The 12,282-nt window shown below is 32.7% G+C and overlaps 2 protein-coding genes across 2 annotated transcripts; one reads left to right on the top strand and one right to left on the bottom strand.

Moving 5' to 3' along the window:
• Nucleotides 1–3,999: 3,999 nt before the first annotated feature.
• On the bottom strand, nt 4,000–5,103 carry LOC135831922 (protein C19orf12 homolog). Its single transcript, XM_065344783.1, has 2 exons — nt 4,716–5,103; nt 4,000–4,622 (listed from the first exon to the last, which is right to left on the bottom strand). The coding sequence occupies exons 1-2, from the start codon at nt 4,873–4,875 to the stop codon at nt 4,363–4,365; spliced, it is 420 nt and encodes a 139-aa protein (XP_065200855.1). The 5' UTR covers nt 4,876–5,103; the 3' UTR covers nt 4,000–4,362.
• A 1,083-nt stretch (nt 5,104–6,186) lies between these two features.
• On the top strand, nt 6,187–10,888 carry LOC135831913 (dual specificity mitogen-activated protein kinase kinase 7-like). Its single transcript, XM_065344771.1, has 11 exons — nt 6,187–6,498; nt 6,708–6,859; nt 6,932–7,045; nt 7,130–7,357; nt 7,433–7,612; nt 7,688–7,914; nt 7,990–8,133; nt 9,150–9,359; nt 9,469–9,666; nt 9,746–10,102; nt 10,183–10,888. The coding sequence occupies exons 1-11, from the start codon at nt 6,375–6,377 to the stop codon at nt 10,367–10,369; spliced, it is 2,121 nt and encodes a 706-aa protein (XP_065200843.1). The 5' UTR covers nt 6,187–6,374; the 3' UTR covers nt 10,370–10,888.
• Nucleotides 10,889–12,282: the final 1,394 nt, after the last annotated feature.

Here is a 12,282-nt window from a genome sequence, read left to right as displayed (position 1 = left end):
TCAAAATGTCAGTGTTGATAGTTATTTTAACTACTTATCAACGATTTTTCACCTTTCTGGACTGGAGCCAGGTTCTGCTAAACAAAAAATTCAAAAAAAGGTCATTTGAACTGGCACTTATACTTTTGTTATTTGGGGGAAAAAATCATTATCAACGTATAGGTAGGTATCGTTCAGCAGTTGAAATAGATACCTATATCAACTCCGCAGATTTCCCAACAACGACGAACGTAAGAGATGACCAAAGATTCGTTTTTGAAACATTGTACTCACGAGTATTACTACCGGTATAGGCAGTAAAACTTACTTATTTTCAAACAATCAATCAATCAAAAGTTTATTGTTGCAATAGGATCACTCGATGAGTTTTGTGTTTAAAATTTTAACCTTAAATGAAAATCGAATAATTTTTTCAAGCAATATCAATCTTTTCAGAATATTTACGAGTAGGTACTTGAAACAACTTATGAAAATTTAGGAGTTTATCTAGGGTGTATCGAATACCTACATAAATGATTAATACTCGGGTATGATCTCAAGTATTATGTAGGTTCGTCGATAATACGTAAATATAACGGGGCCTTAATCCAGACCGAACATTTTCTCAAGCATTTTTTGTCACGATATGCGCCAAATAATATCAGGATCAGCTGTTCTTAACAAAAAGTAACCAATAGGTATTAAAAACTGATTATTCATGTGTGTCGAAAATTGGTGTATCTATCTAGCTATCTATACACTATAAACACATGAGCATTTGCGCAACTACACGTGAAAGAACCTTCATTTGTTAGGCACACCCGTTTTTTAATTTATTAGAAATATTATATAGGTAGGTACCTACGTAGATGTACGAAGAATGCCCTTGTACGAATGCGCATATGACATAAGCACAAAAATTATTGTTACTTTTTGATCCTAAGTAATATTGGAAAACTATTTTGTAACTTTGGTTTAATATTATATTTTATAGAGTCATACCACGTAGACAGGATAAACCTTCTTACGATCGAGTGTTTTATGCTAGACTCGAATAAGTATATTTTATCATCGTGTAATTTTGGTTATTTTTCGTTCTATGTAATATCTAATTCATTTTACTTATTTTCAGTTTGTACAGGAGAAACGAGCCGACAGGATAGAAAAATAATTCGTTTAACGAAATTTGAAAAACGTGGTAAAGCAGCTGATAAAAAGAAACCAACAGCAGAACAAAGTTCAGTCAGTAATGACAAAACGATTAGACAGCCATCAATACACCAATTACGGCAGACAATCAATTTATTGCAAATTATTTTGTTGAAATTAAGTGGAATTGAAATTACCAATTTGAAACCGTAGTTTTTCACTCTGAAAATTATGTAAATACTAATATTTGTTTAGTTTTATTCCTTAAAATTAGGTACCTACATTTTGTTTATTTGCGTAAATTTTGTTAATTGTGATAAAGAATATCTACCTTACCTACTTGTCAGAGGGAAAAATTCGACATTTTTTTTACGTTTGTACAGTATAATGCAAAATTATTTACTTTTACGTGTAAGATTTTACATTTGACTGAGCTTATTTTCGAAATGGGAATTTTAATTGCATTTTTGTGCCTAAAGATTACATTGTTTTTTTTTTCTCTCAAAATGGTCACTAAACTGAATGATCGATTGTTATAAGGAGTTTTCTAGTCGCTAAATTTATTACGGTTTATTTTGTACAAAGTAAATTTTAATTTTTTTATATTTTATCATGTAAGAGTAGGTATTTTTGTTTTATTCAATTTTGTTTGTTCCTTCGTACCGCAGGCAATTAATCTGAAAAAAGCCAAAAAACCACTTTTTTTTAGTAAGTCGCTTACGTTTTTGTTTAACAAGCGCGAAATTCATAACTACACAGAGTGCGCAAAAATATCAAGTACCCCACATAAAGTTTTTTTAAAAATTAAAATATAGGTTGGCAATGTGAAATAGATGTACATGATTGGTGGTATGTTATCACCTCAGTCCAACAACCAATCATGTGCTACCTATTATTATTATCATTCACTGTGACCAGCCGAAACGTTCAGCAACAAACTTTTTTTGGGGTACTCAATATTTCTGTGCACCCTGTGGTAACTTAACTACATAGTTAATTAGGTACCTACATTTTAAAAAATCATTAATAAGGCATGCCTTTTGATTTTTTCATCCATGAATTCTAAAAAAAAGAAGTGTACCTACTCATTAAAAATGAATGTATGTATTTCTCTCATTTTTGATTCAAATTTCCAAAAAAAAATATGTAGGTACCAAGATAAATTTGATGATGGAAACATTATCTAGGTGTACGTAACGTACGTAGGTATACGTACTTACTTATTATTTATTTATTTTTTTTTTAAATAGAAAAATGAAATGTATTGTCTTTTTTTCATACTTAGCTGTTAGGTAGGTATTCATTTTTATGAAGAAATTTACATGCTCATGAATCCTTAATTGGCATAATTTCAAAAGTGTTTATATGAAACGATAAAATTTGATCTACCACGATTAGGTATACACTGTATATAATTATAAATGGGTTCAAATCTACTTCCTATAAATATGGCGATATAGGTGGTACATAGAATATTTACCTTTGGGTAAATAATTTTTTAATGGAAAATTAGGATTCATTTGCTACCAATAGTTGTTTTTTTTTTATATTATCTATTCGTAATACTATAATGTTACCAAATTCGTACTACAAAACTGCTTGGTGATTAGGTTTTTTATGAGTTTTGTTGTACCTATGTTGAAGTTCACATGTGGTGAAATTAAGCATCTCACAAATGCATTTATTTTAGTGGTGAGAAACTATACTTATAAGTATAGATAGAGATTGGGTTATGTGGATCATAGCCCTATTTCTTCTATTACGATAGAATGACGGAAAGAGAAAAAAAAATGGATATTGAATTAAAAAAAGTAAAGTACACTATCTTTTTATGTCACGAAAGGTACTGTCACTTTTGAAACGTGATTAGCGTTTAGAATGAAATTGGTGTAATCCTTTAGGTCAATTGATCTGTTCATCACGATGTGTTCTTTCTCATAAAGATCCACACAGTTTTGAAAACGATGATGAGCTTAATCGTAACGAACAATTTTAACGTTAATTTGATTCAGTCCGTAGTGATATACAATGTACGCTTGATTAAATTTTTCATGTACTTAGTATCTACTTTGTTATTATTATAATACCTGTAGAATAAGTGCAATTTTGTGATAATTCAACGAAAACTTACTCATTTCACAAAATATTTCCACAATTTTGAATAACCAGATGAGCTTACTTTCAAATTTTTATACTTTATTTTTAAATTCGAATTGAATTTCCAGTTAGCTAGATACATTTGTTTTGTTAGAAATGAAAATTTTCTTTGCTGTACGTGTTGATTTGATTTTTGTTGTTACGTTTCGGTTTTGTTTTGATTTTCATTCATGATTCAACCTTTACCAAGGGAACAAAAACTTTAAAGAAATTTCAGTTGTTAAAAAATTGATGTTTGCTGTGAACATTCCATAAATTGAAATTCTATGTTAAAAAGTTTGTTAGTGGTAAGTATGTGTGATTTCGCTTTTGAGCGTTGGAAATTTTTTCATTATGCCTTCTTACGTAGTTTATTAATGAGCTGAAAAATTACATTCTATGTTTAGGTAGGTATTTTTGTTTTTGTTTTATAATTTGAGCTATTAAATGCATGCGTACTTATTATAATTTTTACACCATGATTCGTATGACATAAAACAAATTTTCAATTTAAATGATACATCATCGTTTTAAAATCTAACAATGGGTTTGTAGTACCTATAGCGATATTAGAATTTTTATCTATCAATAAAACGTTCTATTGCGTATTGTTTTTTCTCCGCGATCAGATGACAAATAATTTCAGAAATGAAGGTGATCCAAAATCCAAATACACAGTTGACTAATGTACGATGTTGATATCTAATCGTTGCGATAACAAAAAATACTGAAATATACGAAACGAAAAAACAATATATTATTTTACATCGACACCTTTGAAAAATAAATTTATAAAATCGTAAACTAGGAAATTGCGTAATAATAAAAGTACAAGCTAAGATCAGTCGACAAACTGTTTTATAAAATAGAGTTTGAGAACATGATAAATTGAAATTATAGAGAAAAAAAATCACATTTTAAAACCATACATTATATAATAAAAATAACCAAAGGCACGTAAACGTTTCAAGATCTATATAAAAATTAGTAACATTAAAACAATTGACTAATTTCGAATATTTGATATAATCATGAAATTGAAATATATGTACAACCAATAACGCGTTAGACATCTAAATGCTCATTTTGTGCTTTCGTTTAACGAGCAAGAGAGTAATGTAAATCGCTGGTAACAAATAACCGTAAAACATCTACTAAATTGTCACGTAATCCTCCACGACTAGCAATCATTGCTGTTAACGTAACTACGTCTTCTACGCCGAGATTCTGAATTACGTTATTCACTCTATTTACCAACAAAGCTTGCTGTGCCGAGGTAAGATCATTCAGCAGAATTTCTGCAATAGGACGGAAATTTGAGCAAGTGCTCGCTGCAGTGAGACCTCCCAGGGCAGCTCCTATTAAACCAACATTATACAGTTCGGAATTACATACAATTTTTCAGAACACGGTAACTAAAACTGAATACGAATGTAGTTAGAAACACATACCAGCTGCTATTCCTAAAGGTCCCAAGAAAACACCGCCGAGAAATGCGGAAGCTCCCGTTACCAAACCACCTTTGAGACTTTCGGTAATGTTGACTCGTATATTCTCGTGCCTGGCTAAATCAGCCATAATTTCAACGATTTCTCTGGTGCGAATAACCATTTTTGAAGAACTTTGATCTATCAAACACAAACTACGAAACACATGCTAATGAAAGCAAACACAAAAATAGAAATACTTATGCCTTATTCAGACTTTTCACTTTTCAGAAACTAGTGAATCAATCGCTGTACGGTTCTACGGTTGTAAAGAAAATTGAAAACGCTGCGTCTTTGTCAAGTCTTTGTTTTCGATATTTTTGTCGAATGTCGATGACAAAGATTAGATAAAAATACAAAAACACAACTTTCGATAATTTGATATCAGTAATCAACAACTATCGAGTATCGACAGTCAAATTTTTGTGTTTGAAAGTTTGATTTTCGGATCGCGCATTCAGCTTCTGTTTCTTTCTGGTTTACTAGTCTTGTTTTTTTTTTACTGTTTTTTCTTCTCTCATTTGTGATAGTCTAGAAAATAATAATAAAATAAATTTTTTTCTTGGACTTGAGTTTGAGTTGTACTTGAGAGTTGAGAGTTGGTTCTAAGATTTCGAACTTTCGATTTTGATTGATCGACTATAATCGACCTAAAGCTCTTTAATACAAGTATGGAAATAGATCATGCTCTTAAGAAAGTCGTAGCATTTTACGTATGTGTTACGTACTGCGCATGTCAGGTTGGTGTCGTCACGCGGTGGAGCAACCAAGGGGGTGCAACGTTGTACGTGAACAGCTGATTTGATGCGTGCTCGCGCACTGCGCAGTACGTAAAACTTACGTAAAATGCTACGACTTTCTTAAGAGCATAATCTATTTCCATACTTGTATTAAAGAGCTTTAAATCGACCTAAAGCTCTTTAATACAAGTATGGAAATAGATTATACTCTTAAGAAAGTCATAGGATTTTACGTAAGTTTTACGTACTGCGCAGTGCGCGAGCACGCATCAAATCAGCTGTTCACGTACAACGTTGCACCCCCTTCGTTGCTCCACCACGTGACGAGTCCAACCTGCCATGCGCAGTACGTAACACATACGTAAAATGCTATGACTTTCTTAAGAGCATAATCTATTTCCATACTTGTATTAAAGAGCTTTAAATCGACCATGGACATCGAGTTGCAAGTGCATCCACCCACTGAACCACTACAAAAGAAAAAGTAATAATAACTCAGTCTCTTTCTGAAAAAATATCGTATTAATATTTATATAGGACATAGGAGGGATTTTTATGTATTTTGCTAGAAATTGTGTTTTGGAGAAATTGAACACAAGAAGTGGATGCAAGTCGCAAAATTGTGAGATTTTGTAAAGATATCATTTTTCGTTTTTTTCGACTCCTTTTAATTATTATCATCTGGCAACAATGACATAAGAAGCCAAAAGACTAAAATGAAGAAAAAATTATGATTTTGCTTGTGCAGTAGGGCACGGTACATAGGTAGTTTATCGATGATAATAATAATGTCCACTGTACGAGTAGTTAGAAATTGAAAGTATTATGCGACGATACTATGTCGTTTGTTTTCGTTGCTAGAAAAAGTTATTTCTAATACAACATGGATTTCGAAAGAAGAATCATGAACTTGCAAGCGCGTTTAAGAGCAGAAAACGAAGATAATCAGAGAGAAAATCCACTCGGTGGGAGTCCTAGTCATGGCCCTGGGCGTAGACCTAAACAACGTAAGTATTTTCTTGTTTTTTGAGTGTATCTGCTTTCTGAATTCTAAATGAATAATCCGCCAAAGTGGTCTACGGAAACTTCACCCAGTTTGTTTACACTTATCATGTATTTCTCACACCGTCGGCAAGTGCGCTGCTTGTAACAGAATAACGCTTCTACATCTCATTTTCTGTCCATCGAATTAAATTTCATCATATTTTCTTTTCAGTTGGTGATATTGGAACACCTACAAGAACTAGAAAACACTTGGAACTGCCGTTCAGTTCTTTAACCCAACTGAGGTCACAAGACACAAGCGAAGTTGATACCAAAATGAAAGAAATCATGAAAATGAATGGATCGTTGAACATCAATGGCACAGTATGTATTCAATTGCGTTTGTTTACCTTTGCTTTCAGAATAGTTCATAGACGAAATTTGATTTCATTTTAGAAATTCCAAACCGACATTAAGGATTTGGAACATCTAGGAGAGTTGGGAAATGGAACTTGTGGTCATGTTGTTAAAATGTTGCATAAACCAAGTAACACGATCATCGCAGTCAAAGTAAGTATTCTGTTATTAGCACGATAATAAGACATTTTGAAGCTTTATTATTTCGTATTTGTAACGCATCGTTTTGTAATTCAGCAAATGAGAAGATCCGGAAATAGTGACGAAAATAAGCGTATCATTATGGATTTAGATGTAGTCTTCAAGTCATTAGATTGTCCTTACATAGTACGCTATCTCGGTTGCTTTATCACTGAATCGGACGTTTGGATTTGTATGGAACTTATGGCTACGTGTTTCGATCGTTTATTAAAGAAATTAAAGACTGCTATACCAGAAGATATATTAGGAAAAGTTACATTAGCTGTAAGTACACGTAACCTATAAGAATTACTTTTCTTGGTAAGTTTTACACTGTTTTCGATTATTTCAATGTTACAGACTGTGAAAGCTCTTCATTATTTAAAAGAATCCCACGGCGTCATTCACAGAGATGTTAAACCATCGAATATCCTGTTAGATGAGAAAGGCAATGTCAAACTCTGTGATTTTGGCATCTCTGGACGTCTGGTAGATTCTAAAGCGAAAACCAAAAATGCTGGATGCGCCGCTTATATGGCTGTAAGTGACCAATCTGTTGCGTTCTTTTAAAATATGCAATTTTTTAAATATCCGATATTGCGATGTTTTGTGCAGCCGGAAAGAATCGAGCCACCTGATCCTAGAAAACCCGATTATGACATAAGAGCTGATGTATGGAGTTTAGGAATTACTTTGGTTGAATTAGCCACCGGCGTTTTCCCCTACAAAGATTGCAAATGTGATTTTGAAGTCTTGAGCAGAGTTTTACACGAAGATCCACCATCTTTGCCTTCCGATTCGTTACGGTTTTCTCCAGAATTTCAAAGTTTCGTTTCTAGTTGGTATGTTACGAACTGATGAGGTGATACTTTTTTTATTGTTTCCCTGCTTTCATAACGTTTCGTATTTACTTTCAGTTTAACGAAAGATTATAGTCATCGTCCTAAGTACAAAGAATTATTGGAACATCCTTTCCTAAAAAGGTACGAGTTGAAGAATGTCGATGTAGCTGCGTGGTACGCTAAAGCAGTATCCAACTCTACCAGTAATACTCCTCTAAGGTAAATGCAACTCGAGTGAAAATTAGGCTACAGTTTATATATGTGGCTCACAGATCCTTTGTTGCGGTAGCAATTTTGTACACGAATTGCGAAGCGCATATATTCGTTGGCTTTTAGCGTTATCATTGGTATTGACCTGATATTATTTTTTCCTTATGCAGTTCTCGACCCAAATGGCACCTGCAGAAATTTGTTTATTAATAAGCAGGTTGGCTGGGACATTACCGTGTAAAAACTGCTTCAGATTTTTGTAAATTTTCCGATTTCCAGTTATCGATAAATCATTAATTTCTTTTCTGTTTCTTTTTTAATTTCTTTTTTTTTATTTTTAATTTTTATGGCTGTGTGTATTATATAAATTTTTATTTTTATTTTTGTGAATTTTATTTTCTTTTTATTTCATTTTCATTTTTCTTTTATGATTTACATCACAAACCCGATTATTAGTTATGATGCTGCGTCGTGTACAGAATTGATTTTTTGATCGTTTTACTATATTTTATCAACGAGTGATTCACCATATTTTTATATTCTATGAAACACGGACTTATCTAAAATCATACAGCTCTTCAAGTGGAATTCCAATAATATCGAAGTGAATAGCGGTGTTATAGTATTAGTGGATACGTTTTATCGCTTCTCCTTCAAATCCCAAGAATGAATGTGTTTTTATGTTTAGTAATTGGTAGCGAAAATTCGAGTATATTTGACCACGTGTTATCCGGTCTGAATAAGAACTGATGAACATAGGAAATGCCATGTTCAGTATTTACCAATGATTTTTCATTTTCATTAAGAATGTTGGTTGAAAAGATTATGAGAAGTTCACAAAATGATGTTGGCATTATTATGCAGGAATGATGTAGTATTTTTAATTTTACCGCTGCGCTGTTTTTTTAATTTTCGTTTTAAGGCGAAAAGTTATTCTACCTCTCCGACAGTTTTTTCCAACTTCCTGTGTTTCTACAGGAATGTCGCGCTTTATTGAAATGTTCTGTATTGTTCTTTTTGGTTAGATATTTGTCAACATCGTTATCTTCATCTACTAGAAGACAACCTCCTCCTCCACCTCCAACAACGAGCCATCAAAGTCGTCGTACAGGGTTAGAAAATATTGTATTGAACGGCGATCATTCCGGTAAATATTCGCCATTTCGATCGTTAGATGCTCAGTATGGTGTTAACGGACTACAATTCAGTGAATGGGATCCTCATAAGTTTAGCGCGTATGTACTCCTATTTTTGACTTTTGCGTCACCATAAGAGTAGAAATTTTGTCTAACTGAAAATAATTGAAATTGTAATTATACGTGCTTTTTTTTTTTTTTTTTTTAGAAATAAATTCAACAATGCATCTCCTCTTCTGAGAAGGCGATATCCACCTGAATCGTCTACTATTAGTGCTAACAATTATAATAATGTTTATGGTACTGAAAATACGAGTCCTCTAGTCTTGCAAAAGTTTCATTATCAACCAAACTATAATTTGAATAATCACTTACCTAGTTACCCAATCACGTCATCACATTACAGGTTAGTATGCTTTGACAAATAACTCAATTTTAAAAAAATTTCATTTATCTATCTTGTTTGATTTCCATGTTTATCACAGATCAGCATCGCTATCGCCTAGTCGTAGATACTTGACTGAAAGCGTCAAATTTACGGACGAATCGAAAATTTTAGAGGGTAATAATCAGAATGGTTCGAAAAAGAAATTTTCTTCGTACTTAAAATTCCATCTGAATCCAACTACTGAAGACGTACGTCGAAGTTCTCCTCCTACCGTACCATCACCAGCACCTCCTAGTCCTCCGCCGCGTTACAATAGATTATCTTCAAATAGTTCCTCACCGGCTAACTTTCCATCATCACCTTTAATGATGAGACGTAATTTTTATGAACCTCCGGATTCACCTTTGGCTTCGAGACGCTTATACATCGATGGTTCTCCGTTATTATCAAGAAGGTTTGTACATTATCTTGTGTGTTTTATTCCGTTTTATTTCCCTGTTGTACATATAATTCTAATTTTATATCTATTTTCAGATACGTTTCTCCTTGTCCTCCTCAACCACCTCCTCGAAGGCTTTCGGAAAGCAGCTCAGTTCCAGGTTCGCCCCAACATTACAATTTTCAAAGAAATGATCTCATTCGAAATACGCCAGCCCCGAATAAATTTCAGTACACACCGCAACCTCAACGAAAAACCATTTACCAAATAAATGACCTCTGACATTTACGTCATTGTCACGTGCCGCTCTCAATAACAAGATGAAAAATCTAAATGAATTATAGAAAACGATTTGAAGATATTACATGCAAATTTTGCTGCGATTATTTTACTTCATATTACTCTTATTTTTATTAATTGATTTTTTTTTTTTTTTTTTGAAGAAAACAAAACGAAAGAAACCCCGTTTTTTTAGTTTGAATTTGAAACAACGACAAATTTTATTTGACGGTTTGTAAGTTCTTCATTATTGCGCTTATGTGTGAGATCAAATTCATGAACAGTCTAATCAGTTTTATCATTTTTAATAATTTATTGTTAATTTTATGTTTAATATAAATGTATTACTGTTGGAGTAAGTAAAGTTAGTTCAATTGAGCTTTTTTTTTCAGTTTTTAGTATTTTTTCTCTTATAGAGTACCCAATTGTAATCTCTAGTCTTTTTTTTTAAATACTTTTTTTTTCTACCATATATTCGACGAATGAATGTATTTGTGTGTTGAAGACGACATTTTGTTGATACTTTTTCTTTGTACGTTCCCAGATCGACGTATCGAGTTTTAATTTTATAAGTTTAAGTACCTAATGAAAATTTAAACATAAAAATAATTATGTTGGTATAGTGAAGCAAATAAGTAGTAGGTAATTAATAATATTTGTTTTAAGTCATTCAGAGTTTTTCTAATTTTTATTTCCCCCTAAATGATTACTCATTTTATTTGATTAATTCTTCGATCTTTTTACTTCATAAAATGTTATTTTTTAATTTGTATCAAGTTTTGTATGGTTCGTTACGATGAAAAGATTAAATTCAGTGCTTTTATTCTTACGTAATTAATATTTACCTTTTCTCCTTTTGTAGATTTTTGCTGATGATTTATTTTAACGAAGAATTCTATTATTTTATCGATACCTATTTGGCGTTACCATTTTCTAACAGCGAATAGATTCATATACAGATTAGTTGATTGATTTTTTTTTCGTGTATCTGTGTAATGTTATGTATTGACATATGAAAGCTCAAAGGTTGATTCTTAAGAACTCCCTAGGTTTAGATACCCAAAGCGAATCTCCTCTGCTTCCTCTAAACCTTCAACTCTGGTAACTTTAACCGCAGTTGGCTTGTGCTTACTTCGTTCAGAAAAATATATCATTAGCTTTGACTTTTTGAAAGCGAACGAATTATTCATTCGTAATGGTTTCAAACTACCTACTGCATTAATGCAAAACGCCGTGTAAAAGCTACCCCCCCCCCCCCCCACTCGCTCTTCTACAATCATCTACCTACGAAGTTGTGTTAGAATTCATGGCAGCATTTTCTAATAAGTTCAGACTAACGTAATACTGACGCCGATCCGACGAAATTTACTACCATTTTAAGTTCAATTTTCTACATATGTGAAAAAGTTGAAGAAATTTTAGGGAAAGCTTTGGACAAAAAAAATCTGTGAAAAAGCCTAATACTCGATTTTTAATAACTCATCAATTCATATCTCGCTATTTACATTCAATTTTTGAATTTTGGATAAGTAGTTAAAACTGAAGGGACGATTATTTGAGGTGCAAGGCATTATAATAAATATTTTCAAAAAAAAAAGAAAAAAAAGATAGGTACCATTTCAGTAGCTGCAATGAGACGAATCTATTCAGAATAAATGAACCAAACGACAAGAAGTATAGGTATTCACGTCCCTTCATTACTCGCACCGTCCATAAAGGAAAGGCTCCAAGTAGGCCGCATCACTAAGGAAGCCTCCGGGTCTTACTCAGGGAACCCGGAAATTTCTTCAGGGATGTGACGTGACAATTTTTTAGTGGTGCGGCCCATTCTATTCCGGTCTTCAAAAATTTTGCAAAAAGGAGGAGTCCCGATAAGGCCGTTTTTTGGGCCCCGGACAGTTATCAACTCAAGCACT

Source organism: Planococcus citri, chromosome 1 (assembly GCF_950023065.1).
Source record: "Planococcus citri chromosome 1, ihPlaCitr1.1, whole genome shotgun sequence".
NCBI classification, from domain to species: domain Eukaryota; kingdom Metazoa; phylum Arthropoda; class Insecta; order Hemiptera; family Pseudococcidae; genus Planococcus; species Planococcus citri.
The sequence above is the reverse complement of the archived record's forward strand: the minus strand, read 5'-3'. Positions and strand labels throughout refer to the sequence as shown.